We start from the raw sequence: 24,775 nt of genomic DNA on the forward strand, positions 1-24,775 counted from the left end.
TCACTAATTATTGCCAAAGAGCTACTACTGTCAAGGCAAATATACAAAATAAAATGTAGTTTTTCATGCTACAATATTATCTTTATTTTCCAGTGAAAAACGACAACAGTTTGTGACATAGTAAAAAAGAAAATATTTGTTTAGCTTTTATACTTTTTTCACTCCTATTCTATACATTCATTTTGAAATGCACGGTCTGTGAGATACAAGAATTGAAAAACTACTGAAACAGCTTGGATAACACCACACAAGGTTCAAAGACAAACTACTTTGAAAATCCACCCTGCTGAATGGTATCTAGTGTGATAAGTGAAGTTCTGCAATTAAACAATTTACAGAATAAAGGCCAAAAACACTACTGAAAACTTAGCTAAAACTCTGCTGGAATAATGAGTTCATGGACTGTGTATATATTTTCACTAGATGTAGTCATCCTGGGGGAAAAAAAAAAAAAAAAATCCATGTATGCTCTATGCACAAGAGTAGTTCCATTGGTGAAAACAGTCAGAGCTAAATGGTAAAGAACGTGCAGATGTTTCTATTACACAGTTTCATCTAACCCTCCTCCATCAACACCAGTTTGTATTCTCAGTCAACAGCTACAGTTCTCAATGGCTTCCTGTTCGAGGGAGCTCCCCCTCCCCATGGTCTAAACGTTTGTATGGGACTGAGTGTCAGGAATTCTGGATTCTCACTTTGGTTCTACCATTGCTGTTCCACGACTTGCCAGGTTAAATCACTTCCCTTCTCATTTCTGGGAAAGAAAGATACTGCTGACTCCCCCTCCTCTTGCCAGGGCACCGAAGATGAATTATGTGAAATCCACAGCATTTCAGGTATGCTCGGTACGTAAGAACCAAATGAATAATGCGAACCCACATTCTCTAAGAAGGGGTTACACATGCCTCAATGCTGGGATGCATTCTACCTTTGTCGCAGTGTAGACGAAAGACATGTGGGGGCGAGGCCACCCCTAACAATAATTTCTTACCAAGGAATGCAGCACCACAGCTCCATATCTGCATTGGTTTTCCCTCTCAGCCCTATGTATGGAGAATATCCACCTGCTGTAGCTTTTTATTCCTCCTCTGTGCTACAGAAGCATTACGAAATGGAGATAATCAGGGCTGAGGATAAAGGCCAGAGTCTCCATCCCTAGGGATTTAGAACTTAACATTAAGTAAAAAGTAAGACAGAGTACTGGTTAGAATGAAGAAGTTATAATACAAATCAGAAGGGACTGCTATTTCTTCCCAGAGAAAAGAAGCTGTTTTCTAAAGTGTGTATTTGTAGGAATGAAACATCTGCCAGAGAAATCTCTCTCAATTCTTGCTGGCAAAACATTAAGGTCCTTTGAGGAAGCACACATCCAAACTACTAAGTATGATTTTTTTTTAAGGGTTTTAAAAAAATTGTTGTTCTGCATGACAATTGCTGAAAGGTTAAGTGCTCCCAGACTTGTCAGTCCTTTTCACAGCCAGACCCCCACCAAAATCACAGCCATAGAGTTCTGCCCGCAGGGCAATACCATGATACCATGTTCTTGGAACAATGCGGATAAACCTGGACAGGATGGGTGGGTTAAAGAAATGCTTGACGTGCCCATTGCTGTTTTCATTACCCAAGAAAACCTGCAAATACACAAACACACAATTAATTAAAAGGCAGCACTTTACCCCCCCCCCCTTTTTTTATGGTTCCAAGCTGTTGCATTAGCCACCCAGGGTAGATGGACTGGCTCATTTCTGATTTTACATAAGACCACATCCAGTCTCTTCCTAAAATGCTGGGTCAAAGGTAGTTCAGGCCAGCAATACCTGAGTCTGAATGAATTAAACAGCCACTGTTTCCATCCACACCACAAAATTTGCCATTCTAATTCAGATGGACTGAAAAAACAAACTTTCCTTATTTTACCTCTGCTAATAACCCTTGTTGTGTAAGGTGATATGGACAACAATATGAAGTACTGTATCCGCTCTGTGGATATCTGGAGCTCTCCAGCTCTGTTACAGCAAAACTGCTCACTAGTATTAATTTCACTTATAAAATCAAGGCAGAAATAAAAAAGCTGCAAAGAGGCCCTGGGAAATCCATTGTTCATTCAAATTAAATGTCCTTGTCCATTCAAATTAAATGTCCTCCTTTACAAATAGCGTCAGCTCCTTTTATCACAATGGTGGCTGCATTCTCTACAGATTTGGTGTTCCTTCCTTCTATTACTGTTAATTACTGTGACCAAAATCAGATGGATATTATGTTATCTGTAGTAACCCCAGCTCCCTAGCCTTTTAAAGTCCTGTGGGAATATCTCTTTGGCTGGATATTCTGCCTTTGGGCCTTGACTGTGCTCAGCATCTAAAACCAAGCAAGGATACAATTGTCTGAGCTGAGGATGATACCTTTGCCACTGAGCTTGAACCATCTGTATAGGATTTCCACTCTAAGCCTTGGTCGCTGTATAGGATAACGTAGGTTTTCACAAAGTTTTCAGCAGATACGGACTTGACCCCCTGAGTAGCAATAGCAGTTATCTTCTTAATTGTGAGGAGATCAATTTGCAGCCACTGTTGGTTGTTGTTCAACTACAATTGATAAAAAGAGTTGTCTATTAGCAAACATGTCTATGTCTGTATTTGCTTAAGCGAAAAATCCTACTGAAAGACAGTTAAAACTGCATCAAAATGCATCAAAACTGGATGAAAGAAGTACAGAAGAGCAAAGCTGAGGCAAAAGTCACAGGCATTCTTGGTGGCCCATACAATTAACTTCTTTCTGCAGGTGGTGTATTTGGTGTCTTACAATTTCCACATTAATTTCCAATACATAACGAAACGTAACACAGATTTTCCTCCACTGTTAAAACGTAATATATAATACTAATACCAAATGCTTATACAAAACAGTAGCTTCCAGTAAATCTCAAGGTGCTTCGTAAAGAAATGCAGCTCCATTTTGAAGACACAGAAGCTCACATACCTTGCTGAAGGTCATCCACCCCCAGATCCATTAAGCTGCACTGCCTATAAGCCAACCCAGGAAGGGTTTCTTTAACCCCTTTGAGGCAAATATTCAAGTTATATTTATGTCCTGAAATTAAAAGAGCTATTTCTGCAGGGACATGCTGCAGGCTGTGGCCCAGAGGACGCCATTCATCTCTCAAAATATGATTTCATTGCTGTTGCCAGAAGTTCAACAAGTTTTCTACTGGAAGAGTTGAATGGGCTTCTTCCCAAAGGATGGCTAAAGAGCTGTGAAGTAACCCTATCATGCTTGGCACTGGACACAGTGTGCAGGAAGCGCATGAGCACACAGGCAGCACAAATTTATTAACTGTAGCTGTCTTGCTGTCGTCCCTGTTTTACACTTGTTACCTTGGCTCGCCAGGCATTTATCTTTCCTTTCTGATTGAGACGAGCGAGTGAAGGGTCCCATGTGTTAAACCAGGATGTCTTAACAGATGAGGCTGTTATTTGGGTATTCTTGATCTCTCCATTTTCCATTCCAAGTGGCAAAGAGCAACCTGTTAAGAGAAGCACCATGTTATCTCCAGTTCATCCAAGTAGCTGCAGCCTAAGCAACAATGTTGGAATTGAGAACACCCATAATTTTAGCTTCATTTAATGTATTAGGTAAAAAATTTGCCATAAAGGAAGCACCAGCACACGACCCATTCTTACCATCTAATTCACAGCCCAGAAGTTCCATGCGAAGAGTAGGCCTGTTGTAGACCTCAGTTGGGTAGACTCTGATGTACCTAGCAATAATAGGGGGATCAATGATGTTTTCTTTTACCCCATAGGCATCAGAATTACCTTCAAAAATCTATTTAAAAAAAAAAAAAAAGAAAAATATCCACACGTCATTAACTTAATACAAACACAAGCTTGGATACTGAAAACTTGCTCTGTTACAAAAGTAGTCTTTTTTTTATGCCATTAACACCATCCACTGTGATAGAGTGCTCTTGTCGCAACCCCTATGGCATGTACAGACCTTTTGTGCTGGAGAGCTGTCTCCTTTGAAGGTGCTCCACTTCCGTTTGTCTTTGCTGTAAATGATAAAGAACTTCTGGATGTACAAGGACTTTAAAAACTGCTTGGCTCCCTGCGTCTGTATCCCAGTTAAAAGAACTTGTCTTTGAAAGTCCACCTAGGAACAGCAGACAGTGTTTATAAAGCCAATAATGCACAGTGAAATCCGTTTCATTCTTTTGCATCTACACAGTAGCTTTGAGCCCTGCACTTTAAAACCCACAACACTAACACTCTCAGGAGGAATACAAGCAGATGCCAGAGTCCAAATTAATGCTGTCTTTCTCATTTAATTTGTGTATTTATTTGTGTGTGCATTTAATTTCAGAGGCCACTTTACAGTGTTCCGCACAGCACCACAAAGACACCTCAAAAGTACCTGTGTTTCCATGCTAGGCAGAACTCTGCTATCTTCATTCTACAGATAGGCAAAAGGAGTACAGAGAAATTCAAGGCTCACATTTTCATAAGCTGCCTCTAGTTTTGGATACCCAGGCTGAGAAAGGGATACAACATTCTGAAGTGCTGAAAAGCCACCATTTCTGCTGATATCAGATCTAAAAACTCAGCACATAAAATCAAGTCAACATGATGTTCCTATCAGCAGTGAAGCTCATTCTTCAGGATATGCCCTCCACATCTCTCCATGCTTTACTGCAGTAGCCTCAGCTTCTCAGCACCATGCCCCCTATCAAATTCTCTTCCCAACATTATTTCCAGTTCCACATCAGATCCCCAACCTTCTCCCCCTACTTCACCTCCACTAACTTGCTAGCATGTCAAATGTTAGCAAAACAAATTTAACAGCCACCTGTTGAACTTACACCGCAACACTAATTTGAGTCTGTCTTTTCTCCCAACTGCCAATTTTAGATTTTTAAGAAATCAACTATCGACCCTAAATTTGGGTGCAAATTGGCTATCTGGTGCAAAAGTGATTGGGGTGGAAGAAAAAGGTGAAAGAAGTGGGGTGACTGAATAATATAGTGCTTGAAGCCATAATTATAAGCTTTATTTCCCTGTGAAGCCACACTGTGCTATGTCAATTTGGACACAGTTTTGTGTGTGTTTGTTTTGGATGCTTCTATCTGGAGCAATGTTTGAGAGTATTACACTTTAAATGACTACCCAACAAACATACATAAATATAAATAGGTACTGTTAGGTAGATGGAAGAAAAAAGAAGTAATGGAAAGAATGAGTCCGTTTGTCTAGAAAACAGTTACAGTCTAAATTGTGAGGGCAAATGTCCAGTCAATGGGCCTCAATAACAGTAGAGTCTGGGTTACTCCAGGGGAGGTGGACAGTTTATGGTATCACCAGTCAAGCTTGCTGCATCTTTTCAGTTTTTTGCCAGGAGACTTCTCAGCAAGAACAAGAGCAGCTTGACATTTTAAAACAAGTTGCAGGAAGATCACAACACAGGATTGTATGGCCATACCCAGACTCAATGATGGTCAAGAACATGTACCAACCATACCTGGATCCAAGGGAGTTCTTTTTCCATTGTAGTGCTCCAAGCATTGTATGTTCCAGAATTGTTTAATCGGGCTAACTTAGGTTCCCAATAGTCTACACAGAAAACATGAATAAAGCAAGAATTTAAAGAGAATTGCTGAAAAAGAACAGAGGCTGTAACTAGCCACTGATGTTGAGTGCTTCAGTTATTTTCCAAACTCAACCAATAGACTCTAAAACCATAATCTAGGACAATTTGGACATGGTCAGCAACTGAAAGTCAGCTGTCACCCTGCAAAGTTTTACAATTGGCAGAATGACTTTAAAAATAACAGCCTGTTACGTAATGTACTGTCTACTGATTTGGAACTAGGGTCTAGAGTTTGCTAAACAAGTTTTGGCCACCAGCGGGGTCAGACAAAATGTGCTCTACATTCATGGCAGAAAGCTTCCCTCTGCATAAGGAGGTTTCCATGTTAACAACTGATATGAAATATATATGCCAACACACCTTTCAAGCCTTCATAACACTGTGGTGGGAAATGAAGAAAGAAAATTAAATCCACATAAAAATCAGTTTTCCAAAATAAGTAATTTATTTGTTATTTCAAGGGAAAGGATGTGTGCTCCTGCATGTGCGTAACCTGTATACCTTGATTTGCCACTGTCCATGCAAAATTCTATCAATTTCTCTGTCAAATGATCCTACTTTTATACCAGGAATAAACTTGATAAATGGAAGACTCTGTCATTGCTCTGGATGCTAGGTTCCCAAATCTTTCATAACAGATACACTTTGTCCATTCACATCTCATACCACATGCAAATCTCAAAAGCTTTTTGAACACTTGCTGTTGATCTTCAAGCAGGGTACCCAAAGGACAAAAAGATAAAGCTGGATTTTGTTCCAGGTCAGCCAGCAGGCCATGGACAGAGGACTCCCAGACTCTCAGGCTTGTGATACTGACAGTAGACCTGTGACACTTAAAATACAGTAATGAGGGCTACCTAGCACAGCTCAGAGTCTCTGCTTGCATCACTGGAGAGCTTTTTAACCTGCCACTTGAATCATTGCTGAACTGATCTTGTATGATATATCAAGAGATGCCAAAAGGATATGGAACTGCAATACTTCGTTGGGATATTCAGGAGCATGCCCGGACCTTTTCAAGTATTAACTCACCTATATAATGTGAAGCATCGATTTGTGAATCGAGTATAACTCCACTTGCTAGACCCATTGGAATCCTGCACGCTAAAGAGAGCAAAGTAAGTTTGTTATTAAAGAAAAGCAGGGATATTCCAATATATATTCTGGTGGAATCTTCTAAGACAACATCGTTCCAAACAATTCTTAGTAATACTGTAACATCACCCCTCTCTCCCCAGAGAAGGCCAAGTTAATCTCTGCAATTTCTCTCAGCAGATTGATCCACTGGTCACTGTGAGGAAACCTCAAATTCAAAGCTAGTGTGCTAAAGGAATGAAAGTACTATGCTAAATAATTCAAAGCTATTATGCTAGAGGTTAAACATTTTTTCTTCTATAATAAGTTTACAGTAACCACTTCACCCCCTCCTTGAAAGCCCAGAGAATCTGCTTTGGGTTTTTGCAGAACAATCTCCCAAATTTATTTTTAGTGATCCTGAAAGGGTGGAGATGACTTTACAGCTTGACACCCCCAGCCACAAAACACCTTAGTTCGGTACCTTTCTCTATAACCAAATAGGATGCCTGCATTCCTGCTTGCTGATATTCCGCCACTTCAGTGTCTAAAAGCCACCAGCCAGGTCTCTGTGGTTTCATTTCAATTGTTCTAAATGAGCCTTGGAAAAAAACAGAGAAGTGTATCAGCAACATTAGCATTATAAGGTTGATGTTAGCGAGGTTGCATGTTAAACCAAAGATCATCCTATCAGAAAAATTAAATAACCTGCTACACATTACAGAGAGCAATACTACCACCATCTCAATTGTTTTTTTCTTAGCAAGCGTCAGCTGGACACCAAGATTGGAGTTAAGTGACGAGGTCAAAACCTAACCTTTGCTCCTGCTGCAAAGTACAAAACCTTGGATGCCTGTTTGTAACAGCAGATATCTGCACATTAAGTACAGTGCTGAGCCATCTAATGAACAATGCTATTAAGTTTATTACATAATGTAGGGATGTTAATTCTGTGGTGCTGATGATTACCCCCACTGCCCCAGGGTGTTATTCAAGTAATGTAAAGAATGGATGTAAAGAAGCCAAGAGTAGATGTAGGAGAATCAGATGTATGGACTCTGCCCTCACTTTCTGCCTGCCCCAGGAGGGCCAAGGATTGAGCAGGAAGCAGATACGGTTTAGGCTGTTTGCCTCACTTTTTGCTGCACTTCATTGCTTTTCTTATATTCCTACTTAGTGCAGAAATGATAATTCTGGTTCCCATTTAAACAAAAACATACATAGATATCAGAGAAAAACATCACCTTAAAAAGCTTAAATAGTGATTAAACCACCTAATGTTCACTAAAACTCATACTGTTCCAAGCCAATCCCATTATTTTCATCTCCTGGTTTCCCGCTTTTTTGTGTGTTGGTGGTGGTTGTTTTTTTTTTTTTTTTTTTTGAACACTTGTAGCTGGCAATACAGTCTTCATAAGTCCTGTTATTGCACACGCACACTGCTGACAGTGATGGGCAAAGGAGCATATCCTGTGGCCTAATGAATGCTTTCAGCCTATTTCCTTTCTTCCTGGACATAATTTCTGGCCACATTTCTTCTGTATCACACTCATCTTGACATTATAAAAATAGACCCTCATTATATTCAGCCAGATAGCAATAGCCTTTCCCAGCAAACATCAGTGAGTGGTACTGAAGCCTGGGGACACATGAAGAGGATGGCTGCGCTATTATATGTTTGTCACTTGACAAGGAATTGGTGGCTGACACTATCCTACTGACTTCCTTTTTCCAATACTGACCTTTACTGCTGAGCACCTTCCAAAGACAAGCCCAGCACTATGACCTACTTTGCAGATAGGAAGAGAGAGATGCAATAAAGGAGAGAAACCCCCACATGCTCACATATCTGGTGAGTGGCAAGGAGCGTGCAAAACGGAAGGTAGTGCTGCAGACCGTACTGCTAGTCATTTTCCATATATACCCGTTCTCGTCTGAGAGGAAGACATTTGTTCAAGCACTTAAGTTTCGTCTGTAACTTTACTCATATTTCCAGTTTTAAAGGACAGCAACATTATCTTTATTTCACCCCTCCCACAGTGTTAAGTGAGGTGCAAAGGGATGATTTTCCTTCTGACCATCATAGGCAAATGAACTGTTAGTGCTCTCAAACTCTTTCTTACTGTGCCCAAAGCCAACTTCTGTTCACCTTTACATTGGTATGATGATGACAGACTGCAACAATCACCCCTTAGAACTTACTCTACTCTTCTACTTACCTGGAAGGAGTGTGTATGTACCAAGCTGATGGTTTGGCTCTCCTTGTTCTATGAAGGTCTGTCCATGAAAATGAACAACGTTAATGTCTTTTGGCCCACCCATATTCAGCAAATGCCATCGGACCAGTTCACCTTCATACATCCTCAAGCCTTGCAAATTGTAGGTAATCCCATTAATGGCTGAAAAAAAATATACTGTTAGTAAGGAAAACCGCTCACAAAACAGGTCTCAAAGTGCTAGAATGTAGTTATTAAACTCAGTAAAATATTTAATGAAGTAATGCATCTGGGAAAACCACCACTTTTTCCAATTCGAAGTGCTACACACTTTATAGTCTATGTACATCAATTCAGGAAATCCAGGGACCTCACAAGAGGATTTAAGCACAGTTTGCCTGCAACATGTGGCAGCCAGGAGAACAAGAAGGTGTAAGAGATTAAATGTCTGATGGGAACACCAGGCCTAAAAGAAAGGACAGCTACCCAAAACATGTTCTGCAGCTTACATTTCCACAGCCATACAATCACAACTGACATCTTTGATTAATAACTGATTTTATAGACCACATTTTCAAAAGCCAGATTCCATTTCTCAACATGCCTTTTTAAAACATGATTACTTACAGCACACAAGCATCAGATTTTCAAGGACAGAAACATAGTTTTGTTACTGACCATTATTTCAAAGAGAAAAGGGTTACCTTTGAACAGTCAGCCAGTTATTTAACTCTACGTGACTAAAATCTCTGTATCCACAGAGAGGTATATGAAGGGCTGCCCTACAGCTGCTTTGAATTTCTCAGTAGAACTAGTTAATTTGTCAAATAATTATGGTATTTTTACATTTCTTGCAAAAAGTTTTCAAGGTATTAGCTTTTTACTGAAAAGAGGGTTTTTTGGTTTTCTTTCTTTTTAAATATGGGGGTTAGATGTATGCGAGTGTGAGAAAGAAGTTTTCTGTTGAAAGTTTCAGTCTAATATGTCCTTTCTTCATTTTAATAACAAATTTCCAGTCAATGCTAATCTTTACATATAAAACTATGACTATTATGAGTACAATGGAGAACAAAAAAACCGTTCACATAATCAGCGCGTGGGATTTATGCATGTTCAAAGGCACTGTGAGCTGAGATACCTCCCCCAACACCTTTTCCTCCGCCCCAATAAACCAAATACTTGGCAAAATGAAATAAGTACCATAGAATTTGTTGCACTGCTGCATTTCTTGGGTCTTCTCAGTACAAGGCCTTCTAGAACGTTTGTCAAAGTACCAGCTTTTTTCTTCATCAAAGACCATAAAAAGCAAGAAAAAGTCACGGGTCGATGTTCTGCTATTGTTTGAGTTTCTGAAGGTTCCTTTTTGACAGATCAGTATTGGCCCAATCAAACCAGAGTGAATATCTTTCTCCTAGAAGGTAATAAACTCATATTAGATGTAAGAGTGTATTTCCCAAAAGATGTCAAAAAACCATAGCATTCTGTGGAAATGCATCAGGCCCTAAAAATTTAAAGCAGAGGCCAGCATTGCTGTTGCCCTGTATCTTTACTTTCCCTTGCTCAGTCTACCAGAGTGTTCTCCAATTTGAATTCTTCAACAGCTAATATCCTCTTTTCACTGAGTGTAAGAGATTAAATGTCAGATGGGAACATCGGGCCCAAAAGAAAGGACAGCTATCCAAAACATGTTTGGCAGCTTACATCTCTACAGCCATACAAAAAACATCATTTGGAGATACTCAAAACCCGACCAGACATAGTCTTGGACAACCTACTCTACCTGACCCTGCTTGAGTTGTGGGGGGTGCACTAGATGATCTCTAGTAATCCCCTTCCAACATAAATGTTTCTGTGATTGTGATCAATCCCAGCAACACTACTACTTCTATTTTGATTTCCTTACCAGATTTAAATCGGAGTAGTAGATCCAGGACCGACAAGCTGCTCCTGACCGCACAGGTCCCGATCGCCTGTTTGCATACCATACGTATATATAGCTGTTATTTGGCTGAACTTTATCATCTTCCTTAAACCAAGCAGGAGATTCATCATCATAAATGCTTCCCTCAGAGGACTTTTCATAGAAGAGTCCATGAGCATGGAGGGAATATGGTCTGGATGCCAAATTCTTAAAATGAACCTAGGGGAAGAAAAAAAAAAAAAAAAAAAAAAAGAAATAGATTCTGTTTGGCAAATTCAGGCCTAAACTGAAGTCTCACATAATACATTCCCATGACCTCAAATCAGGGTCAAGATTTGTATAATAATTACATGCTATGTTGTGCACAGCAAAGCTGGCAGGCAGGATAGCTTTTGACATCTCCATTGTCTTCCACTGAGTCTAGGTTCCTAGGACTTTTACTGCTGCCCTTCACACCCAGATATGCTTAGTTACAGCAAGCAGGGAGACAGGGAGTTTCTACCTCTTATGCTTTGCTGCACAGCTGCACTAAAGAAGGGCACAAAACAGTAATACTAGACCTGTGTATGTATCACTCTCACTGAAAGCAGTGCTCCTCACTTGTCCCAGAGAAGCATGAGGATAGGGAGATTACATATTTACCTCTCCTTAGAGAATGACGCTCCCAAGCTAAAACAGCCTCTTTCTTCTCTTACTCCCGTTTTTAAATGTAGCTTAATGTGTTCCTGTTGCACACAACTCCTACTGAAATAAGCAGAAAGATCTACTCTCCGCATCTAAGTCCACCCCTGTGTGTTGGAAGACTGGATGAAGAAGCATGAGAGAAGGGAAAGTCTACAGCAACGTGCTTCCTAATGCAAATATACTACTGTATCACCAGGGATTCAGTTCCTCTCCATCCTTGTTGTTTGTATTATAACTAACCAAGCCATTTACAGGAAAAGTTTTCAGAGGAAAATACACTTTTTGGACAAATATATATATTCATCTTGAATACAAATTTACTAATTTCTTTTTAAAAAATTAAGAAGCTCCCTTTACATATAAAAAACAATATTTTCAGTGCAATCTGGGTTTAAAAAACTTAATATTTTTAATGTTAAAATTAAATCTCATTTTACATTAGACTGATAAGCCAGTATTTAATGTTGGGAAACATAAGAAAGAAAAGCAGAAGTGAATTTACTGTGGATAGGAGAGAAAAAGGATGTGTTTCAAAGAAACACATCACTGTGCTTGTGTGTCCACACTGCAGTTTCTAGCTTTGAAAACCGTTTCCCCATCATGATCTTTTAAAAGTCTGTGGTATTTTTAGACCTATTCTACATCACACTAAGATTGCCACAAGAATCTTATCCTGCACACATATTCAAAACATTGACCTACTAGGATAACATCGTCCACTTCAGCCCGGATAACTGGCCCCAAGATGCCAAGGTGTTCTTTATATTCATCTTCATCCTGAAGAGTTGTAAAGGTACTGTCTGTATAGCTTTGGAAAATCACCTTATATGTGCTGCCATCTTTACAGGTTTTGTCATTCATCATTGTACTGAAAGGAAACACCCAATTAAAAACGTACACAGTGAATCAGAAATAATAGCTTTGATGAAATCTGAGAACTCATACAGCAGGAACATTTTAGACTATAAAAAATAAACACAGAAATACGTGTCAGATGATTCTGAAAATCATGACTTGCAATGTTTAAGCAATTCTAGTTCTAGAGTTGTATAAGAGATCCTTCAAAGATTTGGTCAGGTATCACTGAAAAACTCCAACTAGTCTCCGAAAACCTACCTGAGCTCTGTTTTCCTTTTTTACCATTAGCTTTAAAAATCTGAATTGGAGCTTAGCTCAGAGTGTAGTGAGCCTACCACCTACGCCCTACTGTCTCACAGATGTACCTTCTCTGGAAAGCTAACAGAAACACATTTTACATTTGACTATATCTGCATTTTGCAACACAGAGCTGGTAAGAAAAAAAACCAAACAACTTTTAGGCATTCAAACCATTCTTCAGATCTTAAATAGAAGCACCAAAATGCTATTATTCTGATAAAACAGTATTATTCCCTATAAACTTTGCCTCATTTCCAATTCTGCAAAAAACCAGAAACTTAACCAAAGTCATCTAGTAGGAGGAAACGCTGGTTTTCAGCTCTTCAACACACTGAGACAGTTTGTGCCGTGGGCTCTGTTAATTTCACTGGAACTATGCACCTCACACCAGCTGAGGATGAACCTCACTGGGGAGATCTATACAGAGCTCTGAGCATAAGGATTTCTTTATTTTGCAAGTGCAGAAAGAAACCGCCTGTGGTTTCTGCCATTTTTGCAAGTACCATGTATACAGACTGAGATAAGGCAGGAGTAAGCCTGGAGAATACTGAAAAAGTAGGGGGAAAAATATCAATCAAATAAAATGGAAATTCAATTTCAGAAATAATATATGTTTGGAGCTGAATTTTGTACAGTGAAAATCTTCTTGCTCCTTTTTTTTGCTGCTTTGGATAAAAACTTGAAGTTGTGGCAGTTTTGGTCTTGTTCATTGCAAGAGCCACAAAGTTCAGCTTCTTGATGAAAAGTAACTAGGAATTCTACACATTGTAGGGTAGGCACTGATCCTAATTTGTATGAATGAACATAATGAATTTTTAGTACAGTTTCTCTCAAGTCACGTATACTCTTTACTGTGGCATAGTGGCCAGTCTTCCCTGTGAAAATGTAAGAAAACCCCTCAACATTAGGGTTTGTGATCCAGTCACCTTCTGATTTTTCTAAACAGTAGGAACAAAAATGCAGTAATTCATGCAGCTTTATTTTTACTTTAAGGTAGTCACCAGTGTGGCTAATGACTTTGCATCTTTCATATATTTTTTCAGTACCACAGCCTTGTGAAGCTGGAAAGTGCTATTATCCCATTTTACAATAGACAACTGAGACACCAGAACCACTTCTTGCTAGTGCTAGAAACTGTGATTTCATCCTGCCTATAAGCACATCCTGTCTATATTAGATCAGTCAGTCCATTAAATGCCTTGAAAGACTTTGTACAAGAAGGTCTCTATCCTATCTCTACTACAGAATCCAAGAACTCAAGGAGGAAGTAAAAGAGGTCATTCAAGTATAACAAAACTAACTGGAAGTTTCCCTCTTGACCTCTTACAGTGGGTTTTTCAACTTCTGTTTTAAAGAATGTTTCTAGTGAGTCTACAAAAGGGGGTTAAGAGAAAAAAAAAAAAAGTTCTTAGTTGTGTTGTTCTTGATTATAGTAATCTCTCTCAATGACTTTCTAGGGGGGCCCCGGCCTCCCATGGAAAATTCTTAGGGTTCTACAACTGAAATGTTGGAAATCACATTGCACATTACAGATGCTCTTAAATTTATCAGCATGTGAATCAACATTCTTCTAATATATATCAGGATGACGTGCAAAATGAAAGCAAATGATTTAGCCAAACCTTTTTTTATATCCTGCATAGTTCCAGCAGACCTCTTTAGCTGCAATATAGTATCTCCTCTCATTCCCTCTGCTACGCAGGTAATGTTCAGCAATGTTTTCTGGGTTGCGTTGTTCATGGATATTCACTTTGGGGTCTGTCATGTATGGGTCATCAAAGGTCACATAATGGTATTCGTATTCACCACCTGATGTTTCCTCACCGTAAGATCCTTCCACAACATATTCGTAGTCTCCATTTTCTTGGGGAAGTCCAATCGTGATCGATGGCTTAAGCTGCCGTGGGGTGAGCGTGTAATTTAGTGACTCTCCATGCTTGGCTCTACTCAGATCAACTGTATGGTTGGCCTCAGTGGGTGCCCCTGTGGTGTTAGTGCAGCATGGCAGTGTCGTGTGGTTGGTCTCACCTGGAAACAACGTACGGCCAAACCCTGCCATAGAACTGGTGATTTTTGGGGGCTTTTTAGTCCTTGGGCTTAGCAAGTGAGTCATTTTTGGATATTCTTTTTTCTTCCTTCGGATCTTGATGAAGGTTCCAGATGTACTCAAAGTATCATTCTTGTTCCTCCCCCTTCCTTTCAGAGTTGGGTGCATGTGGCTCCCTTTCTGGTTTTCTCCCATTAGATGTGAGAACCCTTGATACTTCTTCATAGGCTTCTTATTTATGAATGCTGTACCATTTCTGCTACGATGATTTAACTTACTACTAACAGATTTATCTAAATTTGCCTCTAATCCCAGAGTCCCCTTTGCAGACACCAAATTCCATTCCTCATTTGTCATTTTCGATGAATATTTCCCAGCCCTGGGCAATGATGCTTCTAGTAAGTTCTTCACTAGCGCTGGGCTGGAATTAGGGGTTATATCGCCTAATGTATGATCTGAAGAAAAAGCGTCTGCTTGTTTATCTTTGGATAGCTTGGGTTCAGAGAGGCTGGATGCATTAGACCCATCTTCTACAATGAGGTCCAAAGCAAGTGTCAAGTTAACTGTGTGCATGGCATTTTCCATCATGGTTTCCTCCTCTTCCAGTTCATCATCATCATCATCATTTGGACGCTGGCCAGTTCCCACCATGTCTATATCGGTTGTGTTCTCTGCATGATGCACAGAATGAGGTGCACTTGTCTTGTCAGAAAATGAGACATTTTTATTTCGTACATGATTTAGAAGGGCACTCATCTTTTGGATGGAGTAAAACTTAATGGCCAGTGAGTTTCGCCTTTTCCTTCTACTGTTAATGCTAGAATTTCCTCTTCCTGTGCTTTCCTCCTGATGCTTTCCTGAAAAAAATTTACTGTCCTTTCCACCAGTTGGAAGCTCTTCTGCAATATTCATTTGGCCTTCCCCACTGGTTAGCAAGTGTGCACCTGCAGACACGTTACCATGATCTATTTCATAATTGCTTTGGCTTCTATTCTCAAATAACAAGTCAGCCTTTCTATCACTTATGCTAGCTAAAAATAAGTCCTCTTCTGCTGTGACTGATGTGTGATTTGACTGGAATGTTTCAGCCTCAACCGGGGGAAGAGGAGTGATACGAGTTTCTAAGAACTTAGAGGTGTTTGTGGATTCAGTACTATTTATAGCTGTCAGACCTGAGCCAGCTGCCACCTCAGAACCCATGGCATCAGTGCCTTCATACTGTTCCCAGGCCAGTGCTGTAAGGTTTTGTTTTTCTTCATCGCCTGTTGCGTTCCTTGAGCTTCGGATGGAGTAAAAAGAAGCCAGGTAATCCTGATAATCCGAATCCTCCTTATCTCCTTCTTCTTCTTGCACTTCTTCAACTGAGGTGGAAACAGCCTTTTTATCAGTCTTGGTGTAACTGAAATCCACAACATCAAATGTGTAATCTTCCTCATAGTCACATCTGGCATCTCTGAATCTCAGCCTCATGCCGTAACTCATCTCTGGGGTACCCCAGGATGCTAAAAGCCAAGTACCTGCAATTGACATAAAAGTGTTTTTCTAATATGCAGTAGTTACAGGAGTGGACATTGCCTACCAGGGCAAGTTGCTAGGTTTGTTTCTACAGCACCTGCTACAGCAGAGTGCTAATCCTCATCTGGGACTTCCATGAGGTCTCATTGCAATGAAAAATAATTAATAAATGTAAACAAATAATAGCACATATAAATAAATACATCTAAGAGCTGGAGCTCTTCTCCACAGATTAAGCTGTACCTAGGACCTGAGTCTAAACATAACCCATGAAAGAGATAGATATGAAAAAGAAAGAAAGAAACAAACAATATAAAGGAACCTACGTTTAGGTCTGGATCTAAGATCGGGATCTTTTGAGATAAAAGTTTTAATTTTCTCCTGTCCTTAGTGTTCTATAGATTGCCACACAGATGGAGCATGTTCTGAGGCAATGTTGACAAACATCTGACAAACATAGTATTTTAAAAGCTTTTGAATGCATAAAGGATGATCTTTAAAAGAATAAAGTAATTTAAATTTCCAATCTGCACATAAAACATTAAGCTGCCAATCCAAGGCATCTTAGATTAACTTAAAGGTTTTAATAATTCCTCCAAAACCTAGTCAGAAGATAAGCTCTCCATTTGAAACTAGGATCTGCAGAGAACAAAATACAATCTGCTTCCCTACACAGCATCAAATCAAGTTCTTTGCTTGTCACAGCTTGCTTTTGGAACCAGCAGAAATTACAAAATAGACAGAATTAACAGAGCTTGAGAAAACCAGCCCTTTTTATTAAAAAGGTTCCATACAATTTTTCTGTATTTATCAGAGTTTGAAGTGACCTGCATAGCTTTCCTTATTTCTAACAGCAGCAAATTTACAAAAGAAAACATGCCCTAGATGGGAAGAACAGATCCCATACCAAAAAATCAAGCAAAAGTACAACTTCATTACTGGGGAGGTTTCCATAAAGTCTGATCGAGTTTAATGATTCCCTAGTCTTGAACAATAAAAAACACTTAACATACAATACGTTTTTAACTGACAAGGTCTTGATGCTGTGCGATCACTGAAAACAAGCTTTGAGGACATGAAGAATTTGTTATTTAAATAGATAAAAATACAAAAAATCCGGTATTTTAAATAGGGTAAGGATACCTAAACCTTGTGGGATTTTAGGATGATCACTAAACACTCACAGCCTTCAATGAGGAAGAATTTCTGTCCTTTTGCAGGTAATTCTGTAAGTGTGGACTACATGGGTTCTAGCATCACCTTTTCAAGATATGGTATTAATCCTAGTTAGACACTAAGATGTATACCGATGGACTAGTGATCTGATTCAGTCAGGCAGACTTTACTGCTGCTAAATGACCAAAAGCCTAAGGTGAGGTGTAGCCACTTTGTCCAATAACAACTAGCATAATTTGACAGTCTTGGCCCATATTAGCTAACTCAGGATGGACAAGTATGTGGCAGAGTTGGGAATCATACAGAGGAGTTGATACTGGATTGTTTCCAAGGCCAATCTTGGAATTGCCTTAAAATGATCATTACTAACCACGATACTAATTGTGAAGTGAAAAAAAAAAACCAACAAAAAACCACAAAAAGAGCCTCAGTATAGTATATAATTATGCTACATGCTAATTCTGTGTAGCCAACAAAACTCCATACACATCAGTTGCACGGGGGAATGACTGAACATTTTCTAGCACTGTGTTTATCTGAAAAGCTTTGTTTCCTACCTAGGTAAGTCCTTATAGACTGGAGATTAAAAAATGTCTTAAAAGAGCTGTCAAATACTATAATTTTACCACTTACCAACATTGTCCATTTCCACTGTGACCGATTCTCCACTCATTGGGAAAAGGTTCAACACATCTTCGTATTTGCCTTGATACAGAAAAGAGTGCCCAGAAAGGCGAACAGAGACAATCTCATCGTGAGTGCCAACACTGGAGAAGTGCCACTGAACCACATTATCTTGGCAAAATCCAAGTATTTCACTGCTGTCAGACACATAGCCGTTTATTGCTAAAAGGAAAGCAAAATAAAAGTGGTCTCAATATTTTCAGAGTAAGACTTTTAAAACCTCCTCTTCTTTGATGTCAGTCCACTGAACTGGACTCACATTTGCACCTGGAAAGAGACTGGCACAGGGCTGAAACCACAAGAGCCCTGATGGAGATTTCAGCTCTGGAAATAGTATCCCTAAGGCAGCAGGGTGCTGTGTTAAAGTTAAATAACCCTTGCCTTTGCTTCAGGGTCCAGAGCCAGCCTGGCCCCTAAAATAGCGCATATTTCTGTACCATGCTACTTGGCATGGTTAGAAGTTCACTGCCTCTACAGAATTCCCTGGTTGCACTGTATCTGAGAACAAGCAATCACTGAATGCTCAAGTTTGCATAAGCTTTCACAACATTCAGCTTCGTATCCCACTCACTGTGCATTATGTTTGAGTTATAGAACTTGGGATCATCTCTTTTAACACTGGCAGGGTTGCTGCAGTAGTCCTTGATGTTTTCCTCTATGTACCAGCTCTTATTTTCATCGAACACAGCAAACATTGCCTGCTGCTCCCCATCTGCCTTTTTCTGAAAGACAATCAACACAGCAGTTACATTTTTTGAACAGAGACATATATTAAGGACTCAATCCTACTATCTTTCTTTCTTACTACGTAAGCAATATAAGCTTCACCAGAGTTGTGGTAAGGGTGATCCAAGGGCTAAGAAAAAGGGAGTAGGGGGTCAAGACTTCAAGCTGACAATCCTACTACTGCAACCAGCCTGTGGTGGAGCACTGAGCAAGCCACTAGCACTGCTGATAAGCAGATGCTATATGACTGGGCTCTCTGTAAAAGGACAAGCCTCCTGGTTTGACCTGAGCACAAGCTTTAGACATTTTTTTTCTCCCGAGCGATGCTCAAGTCTTTGCTGAGCAAGATTTCAACAGACAGCAAAGAGGACCACTCTCCCAGAGCAAAATCAAATTCACTGTAGATCAAATAATATTATTTGAACAAAATCTATCTCTGAAAGGTTGCTAAACATGTTACCTGCACACCCTTCTGTGTCAATGCTTCACTTTTACAAATCAGAAGTGGGCCAATCAGTCCAGAGGCTATATCTCTCTCAATATCTACAGCACTATGATATAGCCTTGTAATACATTGTGCATCCTGTGTAGTGGGTTGGTCCATTTTAGCAATTTTCCATTCGTAAGTGTATGTCTTCCCTGGTTCAATTCCTCTACTCTGGGTGCCATTGCCTAAGGAAAAATAAAGGAGAACAGTAATGATACGAACTTAGAGCCAGATCTTTATATAACATCAGGCTGCACCTTTTAATGAAACTAGTGCAGTTATGCCATTTCAAGCTACCTCTGAGATAAATGAAGTTCAACATGGACTTTTGTGTCTCTAAAATCACAAACAAGAACAGAAAACTAAGACACCAAAAAAGGGTATTTGTCTATGCTTTGCAGACAATACCTTGGGTTTTCTGTAAGGCAACACAACAGGTCAGCAGAGGCAGAGCACAGACTTGAGATGTCCCAGTCATGCACATTCCTAGCCACAGCATCTCCTTCAAAGCAATGAAACGCTCCACAACAGTTAGTGGTACACAAAATGTAATTCACAAATTTCTTACTTGTGGGATCCAGAGGATAATCAACTCCTTCTGCATTCTTTGAAAGTGTCACTCCGTGGAAGTAAATGCTGTAGGGTCGACTGGCCTTATTTTTGAATACAATCTATATGGATAGGCAAATGAAAAAAAATTAATTTAGTATTCGGGAAATCCTTGTCTGAATACATAACAAAGTTTCAACTACAGCAGAATTTGCCTGATTTCAGCCCAGGAAGGCAAAGGGATGTCTTAAATATTGTCTGATAATACAAACCCACAGTCTTAAATGCTGCTGGTGCCCTGTTGCTGGGCTTTGTAGAGCCCACTGAGTGAAGTTCAGCTTCTTATACCTGGTCTCTGGAAAATTTAGAAAGAACACTTGTTCTTCCAGCTACCAGGCACACACTACCTCAGGGAATACGAAGTTACTGACTAAAGTTCTTAAGAACCTTCAATATGGGAGAAAACAAATTTAAACAGATTTAAAAATTTGTCCCAGATTCCAACACTCAAATGGGATATGGGAGGAAAAGGCAAAATGTCCTGCCTATTCTTGATGAAACCAGAAAAAAAGAAGAAACATGCTAAACTCAAATTCAGAGTCACAAAGTCATGGTGGCAATTTAAGGTCATGAAACTTTGTGATGCATCATCAAGTGACAACAGAAAGACAAGTGGATGTGACAGCAGCACAGGCTTGTAATGCAGATGCTTTGTAGTTTCATTTCATTACTCCGTGAAAGAACATTTAACTATGAAAACTGAGTACCATTTTCTAAAACAGCCACAAAAGATAACATAAGGAATGAGGGGCTCATGAAGTTTGGCCTCACATCCAAATCCCCCCAGAAGTCCAGCTGGGTGTAGCTTTTTTCCATTTTGGACCAGTGTCAACATATAAATATATTTTACAAAGAGTGCGAATGAAGTATGTTTATGTTGTAAAATAAAGCACAATCATGGAAACTATAGAGGGAATGCTGAAAAATTTAAGGTAAACACTGTCACTTGTGATCATACCTTTTAATAGGGCCAATTTATAACATTAGCTATATTTTTTGACCAAAAAACCAAATCAAACTAGCTCTTTTGTATCTCTGCCCAACCAAAAATTACGCTACAGTATAAATAATCTCTGAATTTATGTTACTTACTTTCACTTTGTCATTGAGTTGAGCTCTGATAACAGGGCCCAAGATTCCAGTTTCCTTGGGACGAGGATTTTCCAGACGTTTAGTGAAGCTGGCATCAGTATATTGCCTAAAAATAGCCTTTTTATACTTTTTACCTATGAGGTTTGAGAAGTTGTCCAAATGCTGCGCTTTATAGTGTCTTAAAAATAAAGGAAAAGACAAACAATCAACAAAACTTGAATAGTGACATCTATTAGAATACAGAATTAGTACTCAAGCAACTGGTAGAAACCTCACTGCTTGAAAAAAAAAATCCAAACCCTAAACTAACCTAATGTTCTTCACCCCAAATTCTAACCTAAATTAGGTAAGAAGAAGCTTGGAATGTTTTTTGTGTTTTAGTATCACATATGACCAATTAGTATCAGAGGTTATATTTAATTTAATAGGGTATACATGCAAGAAAGAAACAAACTGAAGCAGCAGCTACATTTTCAAGGTAAGATAGCAGAAATCACTGTTCTCCTTTTACAAAGGCATAGCTGAGCATAGAAAAAATAAACAATTTGCTTACAGTAGCAAAAGACTCTAGGTAAAACAGGAACATATAATCTTAATCCCAGTCAGCACCATATAATAAGTACTGTACACTCAGGTTTAAAAACATTAGAATTGTTAATGCTGAGAGCAAAACTAGGATAAATACTGGGAAGTAACAGAGTAACATGTTTGTCCTGGTCACTTGTGCTTCAAAAAAAGGTTACTGAACAGGGATAAACCCTAATTTTGAACAAAGGAGGAAGAAATCAGAGCACTGAGGTGGTTAAGTAATGCCATGTAACTAGCAGGGAAAGATATAAAAGTTTCCTCCATGGAGTCCAAGAGCAAATAAGAAGAGAAGCAAATCATACCAAAGTAGGAGGAATACTTGAAGAGTTATGTGAACACTATATTCTAAGGAGGTATATGAAACTATAACCCCATACAGGGTAAGGAATTTGTCTTGTTCTGCTTAAATCCTTAAAGGTTCTTATGAACATCAGCTTGTAAAGTCACCAGTACTCTAGCAGTGGGGAATGGACAGTTTGCAAATTTAACCTCACAGTGCACTGGCAGCATTGTGTACTATGACCTCAAGTATGTTATAGAATTCCTTGTATTTACCTTAGGTTGAACAAAATAGCCCAATATGCTTACTTATTATGACTTCTACTACACCTACACTGGTGCCATAGACAGACCTCTCTCCCATTCCCTAAACATGTTATCGTACTGAACTTTTAAAAACTTCTGTTCTCCAGAAATATTCCCTCCCTTTCCCTTCCTCTTAAGGACTGTTTATTTCAGCAGAATTCATATTGAAAAGTAATTTAGAAAATAGGCTTGTATGCTACTTAGGGCATTTCCTAATTCATCTTCATATTTTGGGCTCCCTGTTAGAGGCAAAAAAAGAAGGTGTCTACTTTTGGGCTCCTCAGCAAAGAAAGTCATTGACACACAGTGAAGAGCCACCATAGTGATTAGGGACCTAGAGCACATGACATAGAAGCAAAATCTCAGTTTATGCAGTCGTGCGAAGACACAGCTAAGGGAACATCTTATTTTAATCTTCAACTGTCAAATGGGAGATTATAGAGAAAACAGAACCAGACTCTCCTCAGAGTAGCATAGCGAAGAGATGAGACACAACAGACACAAGGTGCAACATGAGAAAGTCTGATTAGATATAAGGAAAACCTTTTTCACCATGAGGTTGCAAAGGTACCCAGAGAAATTGAGGAGTCTCCATTCTTGGAGAAAATGAAAACTCAACTGGATAGGGCCCTCCGCAACTGGATCCAATTTTGCCATTGGATCCAACTTTGCTGTTGGATCTCCAGAGGTCCTCTCCAACCTGAATTATTCTATGATTTCATATTAACATTCCATATAATGTTGACGAAGTATTATTTTACTTATCAAGGCTGTCTGGAATAGTCGGGGCATAATCCCAAGTAACTTCTTCTGCAGCAATGAAATATTCCCAGCTTTTGACCATAAGACGTTCTTTATAGGAAAGACGAGTCTTCTTCACCTCTTTGTCCCCACAGTCTCTTATAGTGAGGTAACCGTGCATTCCAGCTAATTAAGAAGAAACAGTACCATAGTGATTTTCCATTTTATGAACCTTACCACTTCAACTGCATTTCTTATTTCTTTAGCTAAACCTGTCAGCAAGCTTTTGTTCATCTGATTGCCATCTTTTCAGGCTTGAAAAGGCTGCATCCTTGTAGACTGTATATATAGACTGGGAGCCTTCCAAGGAGACCATATTAATCAAACGGAATACAGAAGCTCTCTCAACTAGCCCTCTTTGAAAATACCAGCTGAACAGATAGACAGCTCTTTTTTTTTCCCTTTTTTTTTTTTTTTTTTTTTTTTTTTCCTCAAAACATGTCTTCCAGGTCTTGTAAGAGAGGCATTTAGCTCATTCTTTAGAACAGAATTCTGATCACTGCTGAGAGATACCCACTTTCAAATGATGAACAGCAAATATTTGCATCAGATTGAGTGACCCTTAGCTGAAAGTGCTCAGTTTCTCAGGGAACACGTGGTTCCTTACGCATTTTATAACAGTGATTATCTGAACAGCTCACAGAAACTTAGACACTAGAGTTCACTGTAGCTCTGCGATCTGCACACAGCAGTAAAGCTGCAGATAAGAATGCCTTTTAGTTCATCGTGCACTTTTCATTCCAGCAGAATGCCCTGTTCTCCAGTGGTTTCTTAGTGAAATGACAACCGTCTGAAACATAGTGACTGTACCATTGCAAAACAGTAGAAGCCATTTGAGATGTAAAGAAGAGAAGGACAACTCTACAGTTGCCTAAAATAGATGTTTCCTTGCCTTGCAGGTGCTTTTGGACAAGAGAAGATATCAGCCACCTTCCTTCCTCACTCACTGTCATGTTTACTGTGGTCGATGCTCCTCCCACCAAGTTAACAGTAGAAACTCTGCGATGTCTTTGCTCCATGGACTGGCCATTGATATGAATGGAGAAAATTTCTGGCTTGGAACTCATTCCTATCAAATGCCAGCTAATGTTGTCATACGCACAAGCCTCTAAATCTGAAAGAGAAATGGAGGTAGGGTTCAGAATACAGGCAAATCATGCAAGTTCCCTATGCACACTAGGTCTGAAGTGAATCTTTGCTCAAAATGTTAAAAAAATCTCTGACTCCTGCGATCAGTGTCTGCAACAAGAGGAAGTTTCAGAAGCTTGTAAATGGAACAGATACCAAAGTCCTATATGTCAGTGGAAAACAGGTGTTTAAATCTTATGTGCAAGTGACAGCCTGACTTATAATGTGCTGGGTAAGAAGGATGAAAAACAGTAGCCTTTTTTGGAAAGCTGATCTGTCCTTGTTTGGAAGAGATAAAAAAAAAAAAAAATTAATGGTAACTGACTTTCCACTTCCAGGAAGTTCTTCACCTAGTGTGTTCTACATGCTGCAAAACCAGCAGTTCACTTAACCACATCACTGTCTCCCCCCATCAGCTGAATAAAAAAAAAAAAATCAGGTATTTCTTATATTTTTTTAAAGTTAGTAATCCATTCTTCTAGCAGAACTCTTCTTAGAAGTAATCTTTTTGTTCTTATCAGCAATACGGCATAACTTCCTTCCAGCGGCACAGTTTCTCTTCTAGAATTTAGATGCTCACAGACATGTTCTAAAAAAGGCTGTATCCCATTCTTCCACATTCCTGTTCTCTTGCATAAAAA

The 24,775-nt window shown here is 39.3% G+C and overlaps 1 protein-coding gene across 1 annotated transcript in view; it reads right to left on the reverse strand.

Annotated features, from left to right (window-relative positions):
* Positions 1 to 59: 59 nt before the first annotated feature.
* The window catches only part of F5 (coagulation factor V), a 35,844-nt gene continuing 11,128 nt past the window's right edge, over positions 60 to 24,775 (reverse strand). Inside the window, 20 exon segments of the mRNA XM_069785749.1 lie at positions 60 to 1,631; positions 2,403 to 2,585; positions 3,375 to 3,523; positions 3,681 to 3,825; positions 3,997 to 4,152; positions 5,515 to 5,606; positions 6,676 to 6,747; positions 7,202 to 7,318; positions 8,937 to 9,116; positions 10,134 to 10,344; positions 10,837 to 11,073; positions 12,241 to 12,406; positions 14,319 to 16,260; positions 18,068 to 18,280; positions 18,690 to 18,840; positions 19,305 to 19,516; positions 19,900 to 20,002; positions 21,033 to 21,210; positions 22,967 to 23,132; positions 23,899 to 24,120. Coding sequence (XP_069641850.1) covers positions 1,443 to 1,631; positions 2,403 to 2,585; positions 3,375 to 3,523; positions 3,681 to 3,825; positions 3,997 to 4,152; positions 5,515 to 5,606; positions 6,676 to 6,747; positions 7,202 to 7,318; positions 8,937 to 9,116; positions 10,134 to 10,344; positions 10,837 to 11,073; positions 12,241 to 12,406; positions 14,319 to 16,260; positions 18,068 to 18,280; positions 18,690 to 18,840; positions 19,305 to 19,516; positions 19,900 to 20,002; positions 21,033 to 21,210; positions 22,967 to 23,132; positions 23,899 to 24,120 — 5,084 coding nt within the window. The 3' untranslated portion in view covers positions 60 to 1,442.

This window comes from Haliaeetus albicilla, chromosome 6 (genome assembly GCF_947461875.1).
Source record: "Haliaeetus albicilla chromosome 6, bHalAlb1.1, whole genome shotgun sequence".
Lineage (NCBI taxonomy): Eukaryota > Metazoa > Chordata > Aves > Accipitriformes > Accipitridae > Haliaeetus > Haliaeetus albicilla.